At 33.5% G+C, this 14,140-nt stretch overlaps 1 protein-coding gene across 2 annotated transcripts in view; it reads right to left on the bottom strand.

The window, feature by feature from the left end:
* CSMD3 (CUB and Sushi multiple domains 3) overlaps positions 1-14,140 on the bottom strand; it is a 1,244,673-nt gene that overhangs the window by 715,679 nt on the left and 514,854 nt on the right. For both annotated transcript variants that reach the window (XM_059165746.1, XM_059165745.1), the window contains one exon: positions 8,499-8,586. In XM_059165746.1, the coding sequence (XP_059021729.1) occupies positions 8,499-8,586 (88 nt within the window). The remainder of the gene's footprint in view (positions 1-8,498; positions 8,587-14,140) is intronic.

Raw genomic sequence — 14,140 nt, 5'->3', positions numbered from 1 at the left:
TGCAAGCATAAATTTGCTATTGTTTCTTGGATCCCAGATTGCCCAGAACAATATTACCATAGTAAAACTAGTTCCTATAAAAAATGTATTTTAAGATATATAAATATGTAGAAGAAATAGTGGTACTAGAATTTTAAAATTACTTCAATTGTGTTATCTAATCTAATAGGATATTTAGAAAAATGTGATTTATAAAAATACTCAACATGGTTAGTGAGTCTAAAAAGAAAATAAGTAACGAAAATCGCAAGACTTAGCATTTATACTGTGCACACTTTCTGAGGAACTTAGCACTTTATCTGTACTTTATCTACTTTATTTTCATGGTCTCATTACTGGAGGGGAGAAACAAGCTGTTTTTGCAGTGTTATGATAAAAACACTAAAAAGAAAAGGTGATGCAAGAAATAGTTACAGGCCACAAATAATTTAAATTGTGGTAATCTTTCATGAAATACAGTTTAAAATACACATATTTAGAAATACATTAAAATATTCCAACTGTAAAATAATCTTTATTGAATAAAATTATTTACAGGTAAGGCAAGTATCTTGGTTTGTGCAATGTGGGAATACTTGATGTATACTAATTCTTAATCTATAAAAATGGGATTTCATGTATTTTATGCCACACATTATTAAATTACATTTTTTGAAAAGTTAAATTATGATAAAATGAATTATTAAAAATGCCTTCTGGTGCCATTATTAATGATCAAAAAAACATAAAATCAAAATTCAATGTCAGATCTGTCATATTTTCCCATGCTGCATTTGAATAGTTATTCAGATTTAATATTTATAACTTCCATAGCAAAACACTTTTTTTATTGAGTGGATGTGATTTTTATCAAATAAAATTCCATTATTATGATGGAAATTCTATGTGAACTAGACAAAGTGAAACAAGTGATTTGACCTTAATATGAGATGGATTATGCAATGAAATAAATTGAGGATAAGAGAAAAAAATAAATAAAACACAAGAAGAGATATCTGAATAAAAAGAAGCTTTTTTGTTTTAAAAATATGGATACCATAAGAGACAGGCAAGAAATTTGGGCTAGGGGAAAGAAGGAAAAGTTCTATTAAATCACTGATAAACCAAACATAAAAAAGGACTTATATGTGATGCAGACTGAACTAGCATTTTCTTTATAAAAGGCTCTTTGTAGAATTATTACTTTCAACTGCATTTCTCCATAGTTAATCCATAAGGAAGTTCTGTTGATTCTATTTCCAAAGATATTCTATGCCCAATACTCTCCATTTCAATTAAAACCTTCCTTGAGAGTTTAAGTTCAAGACCATGAAGTTGGAAGATCCTGAACTCATTTCCTTCCAAGGACACACTGAGTCTACAGCTATGAATGGAACAATTTCCTCCTTAAAAAAAAAAAAACAACAACAAACCTAAAGGCTGACTAAGTGACCACTACACACCATGCAAACAAGAAGAAATCCACATCAAAGGGTACAAGAAGTTGGGAAACAATCTCACAATAAATCCTAGCCCTTGTGCAGCAACACACAATGGGGAAGAAACTCAAAACCCAGAGTTTTTCCCTGAGGATCAAAGAATTTGAACCTTACATCAGGCACCCCATTTTTAACACATGCACTTGGGAGATGAGGCCCGACACAACATCTAACTTTGATAACTATTAGGACTTGGGTCTTGAGACTCTCAAGACTGTAGCAATTTGAGAGGTAGCTCTTAAAGGTCGCAACTGCCCCGATTCACCTGCCCCAAGGCCCAGTTCAGAAGCAGTTACTGGTGACCAGACTTAAAGTGAAAAAGGCTCACTTACTATATTAAAGTATCAGCCTGAGGAACAGGCATCTAATTTAACACATACATCTATCCTCTGGATATATCCTTTGGACAAAGCCTGGCAGGGGCCATCTTCACAGTCTCCTTTTGCTGTGCTCCAGAGCACTAGTATTTCTCAGAAGGGAGCTTTTATAGGTATCTGTCACCCTTACTTTTGTGATTATCATCCAGGGGATACTTCTTAACTGCCTTGCTCTAGAGACTAAGAGAATTTGCATTTCTGGCCCCATGAGACTCTAATGGTGCCACCCAGAAATAAGTTTACAACCCTGTCTGGCACCCCCATATTGTAACTGCTGCCAGGGGACATCTCTACATCATCTGATTCTTACGGTCAGTGGGATTTTCCTCGGTGGGTCCCACAGGACTACAACCAATGGGGAAAGTGTTCCTAAACAGCTACCACAGCAATGCACAGCAAGAGACAACAGAAACAGGTCTTTCTGTGAAGGAGGCCAATTACCTAACCATCACAACTGTGCGCAGAGGGGCTTGCTCTTACTTAAACACACATTTGGGAGCTCACTATAATCCTTTCCAGAAACTTTGGAGGTCATGTGTGATCTTTGTCCTCACCCTCTGCCATGCTACAGGGCACTAGAGTCTCCTGGAGGGGACTTTCACATACATTTAGTGCTCTGTTTTTTATTTTTGGTGTCCAGGTTTTATGGCTACCACCAATGGTACACTCTTTGATTGCCTGGCTCTCTGGTAGCTAAGGTGGAAGGTGGTTTTATTACTGAGTCTATAGGACTGTGGCAATCAGAAAAACATTTCTTGGCAGGTTACCACCCCCAGGCACTGTGAAAACAGTGGAATGAGGCACAACCCCTAGCCTTTCTGTAAAGAACTCTACCTCTTCTGGAGCTATGGTCGGAGGGGAGAGCTTTGGGTTTGGCCCACATCTGCTGGTCTGTGGAACTGATCTCAAGGAACACAGGCTATGGACACCATCTTAATACAAACTCTCAACAAAGTAGGTATAAATGAAGCGTACCTCAACGTAATAAAAGCCTGACAAGCCTGAAACTAATATGACATTGAACAGTCAAAAGTTGAAAGTGTTTCTTCTAGGATCAGGAACAAGACAAGGATGCCCACTCTTGACACTTCTATTTATCATCATATTGTAAATCCCAGGCAGAACAGTTAGGCAAACAAACAAACAAACAAACAAAAAACCATATATATATATATATATATATATATATATATATATATACATACATACAAATTGAAAGAAGTAGAACTGTTAGTAGAACAGTAGAACAAATAGAAAGAAGTAGATCTGTTACTATTAGCAGATGGTATAAAATCATATAAAGGAAACCCAAAACACCCCATTAATAAACTGCTAGACTAATAAACAAATTCAGTAATTTTGTAGGATGCACCAATAACAAACTATAAGAAAAAATAGAGAAAACAATTCCATTTACAATTGCATCCAAAAAATAGCTAGAAAAAAATTTAACCAAGGATGTGAAAGACCTGTATATTGAAAACTACCAGACAATGATGAAAGAAAGCAAGGACTATAGAACTGCCCCCATTATTCTTCTGCTTTATGTAATTTGATGATCCAGAGCCATTACCTACCTGAAGTGTCTCTTCATGCTGTTTCAATTTTTTTCAACCTCTGTCACTCCAGTGAAATCACTCTTGTCTATAATCTTCATGCTGACAAATTTAAGACAGTCTTCTCTCCTCTCATTCTGTTTTTCAATAGCATCCAACACTCCTCAACCTCTTTTCAAGAACTTCCTTCTTTTGTTTCACTCCTATTCCTCTCACCACTCATATGCATGATTTGATAGCATCTTGTATTCCATCATATCCTCAAATAGCATCAGTCTTTGGGACTAAGTCATAGATTGTCTCATCTTTCTATAAAGTTTAAATGATGTCATCTATATCATTCTGTTTTAATATTCTTTATAGCATCTACATTCTGATGGTCCTTGACTATCTCTGAATTTCAAATATGTTCAACTACAAACTTAGCATATCTGTGTGGAAAACTTTGTCATTTAAAGTTTAAAATCTCAAAAGTGAACTCATAAATTTCCTCCTCAAAACTCGGGACTTCTAACATAAATGATTTTTTTTTTTAATTTTATTTATTTGAGAGAGAGCATGAGTAGAGGAGAGGGGCAGAGGGAGAGGAAGAAGCAGACTCCCTACTGAACAGGAGCCAATGTGGGGCTCAATCCCAGAATTTTGGGATCATGCCTTGAACCAAAGGCAGGTGCTTAACTGACTGAGCCATCCAGGTATCCCCACACTTAATTAAATATTATCATGTACTCCATTCTCATGTTAGTTAAGCCCAGAAAATTAGGGATCACCTTTTATTTTTCTTACTTTCCATAACAAATTGTCATTGGATACTAAAAATTGTGTATCTTTAAAGGATATCTTGAGTTTGTCTAGTTCACTAACATCACCATACCTCATCTTCACCATCTTACTCCTAGACCACTCCAATCATCTTCTAACTAAAACCTCTGTTTTCTTCATTCTCTCTATCAGAAGTATAAAGCATGATATACTGAAAATATAAGATCTACTGAAAATATAAATGAGATCACTTCACTCTCACAATTCTTTGTAGTTTCCTATTACATGTAGATGAGTTAAAGTAGCCTGGGAGTGACCATGGTGACCCAGAGAGGTCTTGCTCAGTCTAATAGGAATAGGCATTAATTGGTTCCAGTAGCTATTTCCATGAAGGTACATTAGTTTCTGTTGGCAGATATAACAAGGAAATACAAAAATCTTTGTGAGTATCTGTGTGCGTGTGTGTGTGTGTGTGTGTGTAATCTCCTAATTTTTAAATGTTGGCTCTCAATTTTTTCAAAACACTGTGAGCTTAAAATAAAACATATCTTCAGTCCAGATTAGGCTGAATGGCTGCCAGTTTGCTTCCTCAGCAGAAAAGATCTGGTTTTTCCTTATTTCCTCCACTTCATTTTATGCTTTTCTCCCATTTACATTCTATAATTTAGATGATCTTTATTTTCCTGGAATATCTCATCAGGCTATTCCTCCATGTGCAGCTCTTACTTTCTTATAGTCTAGATGCAAAAAATTCTTGTACCAGTGAGAGTGGGACCTTCTTAAAATGTGTGGGTTCCCCCTGACCCTTTTATTCTCTCATACAAAAGGTTGTTTTTTTCTTATTATATTTTTTGATTTCACAGTACTGTCCTAAATTTGTAATTACAACTGTATGTGACATTTAAACTTTTGTCTTTCCTGCATTAAATTTTCATATGGGAGCCATGCTTATGTCTACTGGTGTGTGTTTTATTTGTTCCTTGTATAGAACCAGGAACATAATAATCAATATAAGTAGATAATGAATACATAATGGTCACTGGATTTCTCTTCCTCTCTATATAACATTTTAACCATCCTCTATAATATAGCTCAATGTTAACTTCCTATGACCCTTTCTCCTAGCTTCCAAAAATCCCTAGCCCCTCTGTATGTTTGCAACAGGATTTCATCAAGATCAAAAGCTTTTCCACAGCAAAGGAAACAGTTAACAAAATCAAAAGACAACTGACAGAATGGGAGAAGATATTTGCAAACGACATATCAGATAAAGGACTAGTGTCCAGAATCTATAAAGAACTTAGCAAACTCAACACCCAAAGAACGAATAATCCAATCAAGAAATGGGCAGAGGACATGAACAGACATTTCTGCAAAGAAGACATCCAGATGGCCAACAGACACATGAAAAAGTGCTCCATATCACTCGACATTTCACACATTCTTAAATTATGATTATCTTTTAGTCTGTGAGCTTTTTTTTTTTTTCTCTGAAGATTTATTTATTTGAGAGGGAGAGAGAACACCAGGAGGGAGGGGAAGAGGGAGAGAGAGAATGTCAAGCAGACTGCCTGCTGAGTATGGAGCCTGACATGGTGCTGACCCTGAGACCTGAACTAAACTGAAATCAAGACTCCGCACTTAACCATCTGAACCACCCAGGGTCCCCTGACTGTAAGTTTCTTGGTGTCTAACATTCATCATGGTGCTTGAAATATGATTACAAAATAATCTTTTAACAGGATCCATGACACCTGAAGGTAATTTAGCTCACCATATTAAGTATATTTCCAGTAAAGCCATTTAATTTTGCAAAAAGTGGAACCAAGTAAATAGTCATAATGATTATTCTGTAACTCACATCATACTGTAAAAGCCACTTGCACAAATACTCTAAATACTTTGGAGCATAATGTAAGATAGTGAATAAGTGGTCAGATTTTGGAATCAGGAAGTAATAAGTTCAAATTTCAGTTCTATCAAATTATTACCTAGTTAAATAGAGCTTTAGTTTTCTAATTTGTAAAGTGGGCATAGAATAATAAATACCATATAATATTTTATAATAAATTTTTAAAAGTGTAAAAAACACATAGTACATTGCTTATCACTTTGAAGTCTACAAAATACCACTTTTAATTATTGAAACTGAGAGATTTACTTGATTTTTAATAAAGTCAACTTATTAAGATCAGAGCTTGACTAGATATCAGGTCTTTTAAATATCTCATGTTTTTCTTCAAACATTTTCATATATATTAATTATGAGGCTGGTTAAATAAAGTTGTATAATTTTTTTTATAAAAATTACAATTGTATTTATGTTGAAAGTATACCATTTTTCTTCCTCTCCCTCTATAGTAAATGTAACTTTGGGTCATCTTGGAAGATCCTTGGGTTCAAAATTTCCATAGGTCTCTATTTTAAGAACTATCTACCCACCCCATCCCCCACAGGATATTCCTTAGTCCTTTATACAAATAATATAAAGGGGTAAAAATTCTAAATGTGTGTTAGGTGGACGTATAATCATTATCAATAATTTTATTAAAAATATATGTATTATGGATACCTTGTAAAACAAACATTTTTGAATGTAAATTATTGGTTAGTATTTTACAGCATTTTTATATCTTTTATTTATAAAATGCTACAATAATCAGAGGTCTAAAATTTCAAGGTTTTAAAAAATATTGTTTGCCAGTTATGGAAATTAACACCTACCACATTATACTACATGTATTCTCTTGGTTGTATATTAAAATTAATTTTGAATTAATAACATAAATACTAAAAATGAAGGGGGAGAGAGAAACTGGAGTGGGAGATGAACCATGAAAGACTATGGACTCCGGGAAACAAACAGAGGGTTTTAGAAGGGAGAGGGTTTAGGGGATGGGGGCCTAGTGATGTATTAAGGAGGGCACGAATTGCATGGAACACTGGGTATTATACACAAACCATGACTCACGGAACACTACAACAAAAACTAATGATGTAATGTATGGTGACTAACACAACACAATTTAAAAAAATAATAAATACTAATTTTAAGATGGAGATACAACATATTACTTATGTCTACTTCTGAAAAATATTTATAAAATATTTATAGAACATTCCCAGGAAGGTTTCACAAGCAGTACCTCTTTTGAAATCACCATTAGATGTGCTAAATTTGATTTACATGTTACAGAACAGAAAACTCAGGCAGACAGTGTAAGGACCTATTTAACCAGAGGCTTCCATTAAGGTTAAACAAGGTCAACAACCTTGTTTTAACCTTTAAACTTTCCCTGCTCCCCTTCCCCCAGGGGACTGACTTAAAAACAAGTCCAGGAAACCAGCCCCAGTTAACAAAGCCCAGACACAAGGGTGGGTCAGGCCAGGTGGAGACATCTGATCAGTGGGGGGTTGCATACTGTCTCCCTAGCTACCATAGAGTATGGGCCCTGCCCTTTGGGAGCCTTTTGGGCACCAATTCTAACCAAGGCATAATAGGCTAGGTCAAATGTCTACTATAGGGTAAAGGGTAATTCAATTGGTCACCTAGCATCACTGTGAAGCTTTCTCTGTGTGTTACAACCTCATTGGCCACCTGTGTGTGGCCAGGCCCGACCCCATGGCCTTTTCCCTTAAAAGCTAGTCTGTGAAACAGAGAAGGGTCGCCCTCTCTTGTAAAAGGTGCGGCCCGGAGCATTCGGTCTGATTCTTGATGCTTGGCACGGAATAAAGCTTTGCTTGACCTTCGCTTTATATCAGTCTTGCTCCTTTAATCACAGACCCATTTTGGGGGGGACCTAACAACAGGATTCAGTTATTTACTTAAGATCAGACAACTATTAAGCAGAATTTGATCTCTAACTCATGTTTTTCAAATCCAAAGCTCATGATTTTTCACTTATTGTATGACAAGAAATTGTGCTTTGTTTTTTAAAGATTTTATTTACTTATTCATGGAAGACACAGAGAGAGAGAGGCAGGGACAGAGGCAGAGGGAGAAACCGGGTCCTTACTGAGCAAGGAGCCCAGTGTGGGACTTGATCCCAAGACCCTGGGATCATGTCCTGACCGAAAGGCAGATGCTTAACCAACTGAGCCATCCATGCACACCAAGAAATTGATGGTTTAAACTCCAGAAAAATATCCTAATAAAATTGGTACACTAATCACTTTAAACTAATGATATGTTAATGGTAACAAATAAATAAAATATAGCTGCTATTATTTTAAATCACCCAGTCTTCATCCCCATATTATTGGTTATTTTTAAATTTTAAGTTAAACTTTGACAAAATAATAAAATAAACAATATAAAATATTACCTAAAGTCTGATCCAACTCTCTTCCCATTTTCTGGTTCTCCCGGGTCTGGGCATAGATTGGAAGCTGTTTTAATACCTCCCTCATTTACTGTAACAAAAGAAACAAAAAAGAAAGAATGAAAACATGATTAGAAAATCAAGGAAAATGTTAATTGAAAAATTTACATAAAATATATTCTTACATTTTTTATAATCACTGTTGTTTAAATGTAGAAAGATTAAATGTAGTTTTATAATCCAGTAATAAAGACAACGCATTTTTGCTATTAGTGGACCTGTAAGTTTGATGTTCATCTTCAATGACATACTATTCTGAATATTAACACATTAACAGTTAACACTTTATTTTTAATTACTACCAAATTGTGAAATCTCTGGAAATGCATTCCCAGGGTATCAGTGCCAGAATTTCCATTAATTACTGGCAATAAAGCAGTCACTACCAGCATGACAGTGTCACTTGGGTACCTACTATTTTTAAAGTTCCAATAAAAAAACAAGACCCTATGGGAAAAGTTTAAGATTGTTAGCACTTCCTATTTGACATATAATGAAGCACTGTGCTCTGTCAACTTAAAGTAAAACTATGGTTCCAATTACCAAACATGTCAATGAATTATGATATAATGCTGAAAACCAAAATAATGGCTTTTCCCTCTAGCAATATACATGATTATGTTTTACTTGACATTGTACACATTTCCAGTGGTTTCTCCAGAACACTCCGTTAATGAAAGATTTCTTAATATTTTCAATGAATGGATCACAGTGTGTAACTAAATCTTCAAGACAGATATCTTAATGGGAAGAACTTTAAACCTGATAGTTCTGATATAATGAGTGATATTATTTTATAAATTCAGTCTCTTATTGAACTAAAGAGAAGCTGCTATTTTGCTTTTCATCAACTTGTTTTTTGAGAAGAGAACAGGAGCTGAGCGGTAATTTCACAGAGAAAAAATCTAAATTCTGTAATGTTTCTCAACCTACACTGTGGATCAGAGCCACTTGTAGAACTTTCTTTAAAGAATGAAGATGAGTATTTTACCTCTAGATATACTAATACAATTAACTCTAGGGCAGGACACTGGGCATCAGTTCTGTGTTTAGTTTGTTTAGCTGTAACTCTTAAGGTGATTCTAAGGCAAAGTCAATGCTGAGTACTGCTGGATGCCTGCATCATTTAGTTCAGATTGATAAATATATTCAAACTGATTTATCAGACAAGTATCAGATAATGTCCCAACAGTCATAATTCTGGTAAAATCATATTTTCAATTATATATGAAATTTTGCATTTGTGCCCTTTATTCTATAAAAATCACTTTTCTAAATATCTCCAGCCAATATCCTTATTGACAACTGTATTCCATATAGAACAAAAAATCTGCAAAATTATGATACTTTTCTTTTTCTTGCTCTGCTGACTAGTTTCATTCCTCTTTACCTCTCTGGGTTGCTTTTTGTTTGTTTTCTTTTTTTGGTGTTTTTGTTTTTGCTTTGCCCATTCTCTTTCTTTTGACCACTCTTTTACTTGTTAGTGGACAAATGCAAAGACCTACAGTTCTCCATATCTTATATTTCCCTATGGCTTGAAGAAATCACCTCTTTGCTAACAAGTTCCAATATATTGTTCTGTCATTTTCTCCAAGATCCTTTCTCGCTCCTACAATGATCTACTACTAGGTAATCCCACCAAATTTCCCATTGTTATCTCATGCTCATGCTTAGACCCAATGTAATCATTGATGTTTTTGTGCACTCCATTATTATTCACCTCTAATCCATCTTGAGGGGAACTAAAATTCTTCCAAAACCATTTTTTTTATTACTGTACAACTATCCTATGATTTGAGACTTTTACTGCATCAGCTGTATTTCTCACTCATCCACAATCCAAATCCAATGTGTTTCTCATTGTTCTGTAGTTTTACTAGTAAGCCATGATCACCCCTGCTTTATTTGTACTTCCTTCTGTCTCCATGTTTGCCTTTTCTTCCTCCTTAGGTTTCAAAATTCTAACTAATTTTCAAGACTCAGTCCAAATCTCACTTTTTCCAAAATACAACCTCTAATTTTACCATATTATTCTAATTTCACATAGCACATAACATGGAAAATTTTGTTTAGTTTTAAAATTCTTTATGATATTATAAATTAGTAGTTTCACATTATTTAGTCATATATACAAAAAGAGTATATACTTGATAAAGGTAAGAGAAAAACATAATTATTTTTATATACTCACAATGCCTAGGTAGGGCGTAAAATTTCTCAGTTAATATACCCTAGTCATTTGATTATCAATAGCTGGTATGAATCAAGTACTTTCTAAGGGAAACACTGTCTTTCCTATTTTAAAATGTCTTCTGAACATGTTGTAGTTTATGTTGTTTAAATGGGATTTTTTGATAAGAAATAGAGATAAAGAAAAAAGTGGCATGACTTGAGCTTACCTACTTTATTTTACTACAATGTATATAACACAGATTATAGGTATATAAAAGTGATCTGTGGATACATTATTAGAAAATGAAAATAATAAAAAATCAATTTTTCCCCATTTCATAATCATTATTACCTCAAAAAGTTAGCCTGGGGTGAATATGAATTTTAACAATAGCTTATGCTTAACACGATACTATGTGTCAGGAACTATTCTACATCCTTTACACAACCAACTTCATAACAATCTAAAAGTTGCTACGATTATTATACACTTCCCACAGCTAAGGAAACTTAAGGCATGAAGAGATTAAAAATGTTTCCACAGCCGTACTGTTAGTTAATGTCTTAATATAGGTTTAAACCTTGGCAGTCTGACTCAAAAAATTCTACTCTTAAACCCTAAGCCCACTATCTTGTCCAGAAAGCTCAGCAAGGCAAAATGACATCACAAATTACAATTGAACACTCTTTACCAAATGTTTTATCTTAAAATGCAGAGCATATCTATAATTTTTAGTTTTTAATTAATTCTAGTCCTTATGCTTTTAATTATTAAATTATTTTTTATCTGTCTGGAATTGTCCTTTAAACCACTGTTTTTGGGTATCTGCAATAGGGAAAGCCTTTCCAATTAAAAATGTAAATATAAGGGGACAGCTGTTACATGATACAGGTATTTAATATTCTTTGAAAATATATACAACTTAAAAAATAAAGAACAAAGTGTGTAATATCTTGTTTTTCTGAAATATCAATATTTCATAACTGTCTATAGCTAGCAAAACCAAGATATTCAAATGAAGTTAGTAGTATTCATTCAGTAGTTGCTTTCACTACTTATGATGGTTAAGCAATTGGACAGATTTATCAATTTTACTTCTTTGAAGTTGAATAGTAATTTCCAAAGTGGTAAAAATATGAGTGTTCTTTAAATGTTTAATTACATGGACTGCCTACAGCCTCTTGAAAAGATCATGACTATGGGGAATACTGTTTTTGCTCTTCTCTCTGAAGATACTATGTCCATTATCATCATTAATGAAACATGAGTTCTTTGCCCCACACAAAAGGGGATAAGAGAGGGGGAGGTACAGGATTAAAAAAAAAACAAAAAACAAAAAACAAATGAACTGTAATTTCTTATAACACTGAAGTTACGGGCTTAAGGGTTTATATGGGTTTATAAATATGCTACAGGAACCTTCATTAATTTACCATATTATTACATGGTCTAGCATGAAAACATAAACTTAGTCAACATAAAGATATACGTATATGTCAAGAAATATTCATCTTTTACATGTATCAACTCATTTAATCTTCACAACAATCTTAAGTGTCGTTTATAATCAAGTTTTCTGAGATTTCTGATTGTATATGGCACATAATTTACTCCAAAAATAAAAACAAGTAGATTCTGGAAAGAAGTCTCCTCCACATTACCTCAGCCAGTTGGTTACATTGCCACCTTTCTAAGACTCTTTTATATTAGTTTTAAAATTTTTATTCCACATTATGAAATACAGTGTTTTGGATCTTGTTCCAAACTCAAATATCATGGATGTTAACAGAGTGTTATTTTATACCATATATTCTACAAAGAATTACCTCTTAATTCACTTAGCTTCCCAATAAAATGTTGGTTCTTTATCATCTGAGACTTTATTTTATTCCCTCTTTTACCTTCTTGCTCTAGCATGGTGTTTCTTTGGAGAAGTAGCTCAAATAGAAATCATAGAATGGATGAATAACATGAAATGAATGAAAGCATGGATTTGAAGATAAAATAAAATTGAAAAAAACTGTATGGGAAACTCAGTTTCTTCATAATTCTACCTTAGTAGTCTAGAAGACCCTGGTAGAAAAGTTGGTAAGACTACTAGTTCACTAAGTTCAACATTTTAAAATATCCTTAAAAATGTTTTAATATTTAAAACCTAAAATCTATATTTTTCCCTTTATTGACAAATCTACACTTTTTGATGAAAAACAGGGATGAATAGAGGCTTTTGGAGGTCAGGTATCAAAGCTGGAAAAAGAATCTAAATTAGCATTTAAACAACCAAATGCTGCCCACAAACACTGCTGCAGCTTCCTGAATCTCTAATTAATTTGTTTCCTAGTTAAACTTTAAAGGTGCTACTGTGGGAAGACATGCTTTGGCAACTTGTATAGTTCATGTCCTCCTCACTTATGCTCACTTCTGGCAGTTCCAGTAACAGAATCGACTGCATTTTTTTAAAAATACAAGGTATTTTTCGTTGTGGTGGTTTTTTCATTTGAAAGGTTTATATAAGAATTATATCCTTTTAAAATTATTTGGCCCTGTATTGAATAAATGATATTAGAGAGAGGAAGACTCAAATGCTTACTTGTTAATAGATAAATAATAATGTTAAAAATAAAATAATATAATCCTTTTCTATAAACAACCATAGAGAATGTACTTTTGAAATGATGAACTATCTGATAAAAATGTAGTGAAATGAAATTTTATATAGTGCTGGTTTGTTATTTTGTGACTGTAAGAAATTGTTATTTTGTGACTTTAAGAGACATAATTTGTTTCTATTTGTGATTATTTATATTAAAAATAAAAATAAAAAAGCATAAGAATAGTTTTTATCTTTTACATAAGATATGATAGGTAAATGTATATTGTTTTTAAATTATGAAGTAAATTAAGATTTTTCCTTCATGTTTAAATTTTTTTGCTTCATTAACTTTTCTCCTGACAATTTTAAATCAAATATTCTTTAAATAAAATATTTTAAAAGAATTAGGTTTTTTGTGTAACAGGTACACTGTCACATCCAAATTTCTTTCTTGCTTACCTCCATAACTCTTATGCAAGAGCAATGAAAATGATAAATATGTCCACTAAGGCACTATACCAAATATAGACAATCACATGAATTCTAATGCCTTGATAAATCTTAGCCCATTTTAGTATAAATAGCCTGAATTTCCCAGGACATCTGAAAACTCAAAGCATGTAGGCTATAAAATAACATTTATATAGCCAAAATGAGCGAAAGGGCGAACCAGCATAGTTTGCAATTCTACTTAGAGTTCCAAAATAGACACAGTGGCTAGATAAAATATTAGAAAAAAAGGTAGTCAACCTAATATTTAAGTTTGCAAAGACAGCTTTTATCTTGTATTGACATGCTGAAATTTGGTTATGTCAGGAT

This window comes from Mustela lutreola, chromosome 3, assembly GCF_030435805.1.
Source record: "Mustela lutreola isolate mMusLut2 chromosome 3, mMusLut2.pri, whole genome shotgun sequence".
NCBI lineage: Eukaryota > Metazoa > Chordata > Mammalia > Carnivora > Mustelidae > Mustela > Mustela lutreola.
Note: the sequence above shows the minus strand (reverse complement) of the source record. Positions and strands in the feature narration are given on the sequence as shown.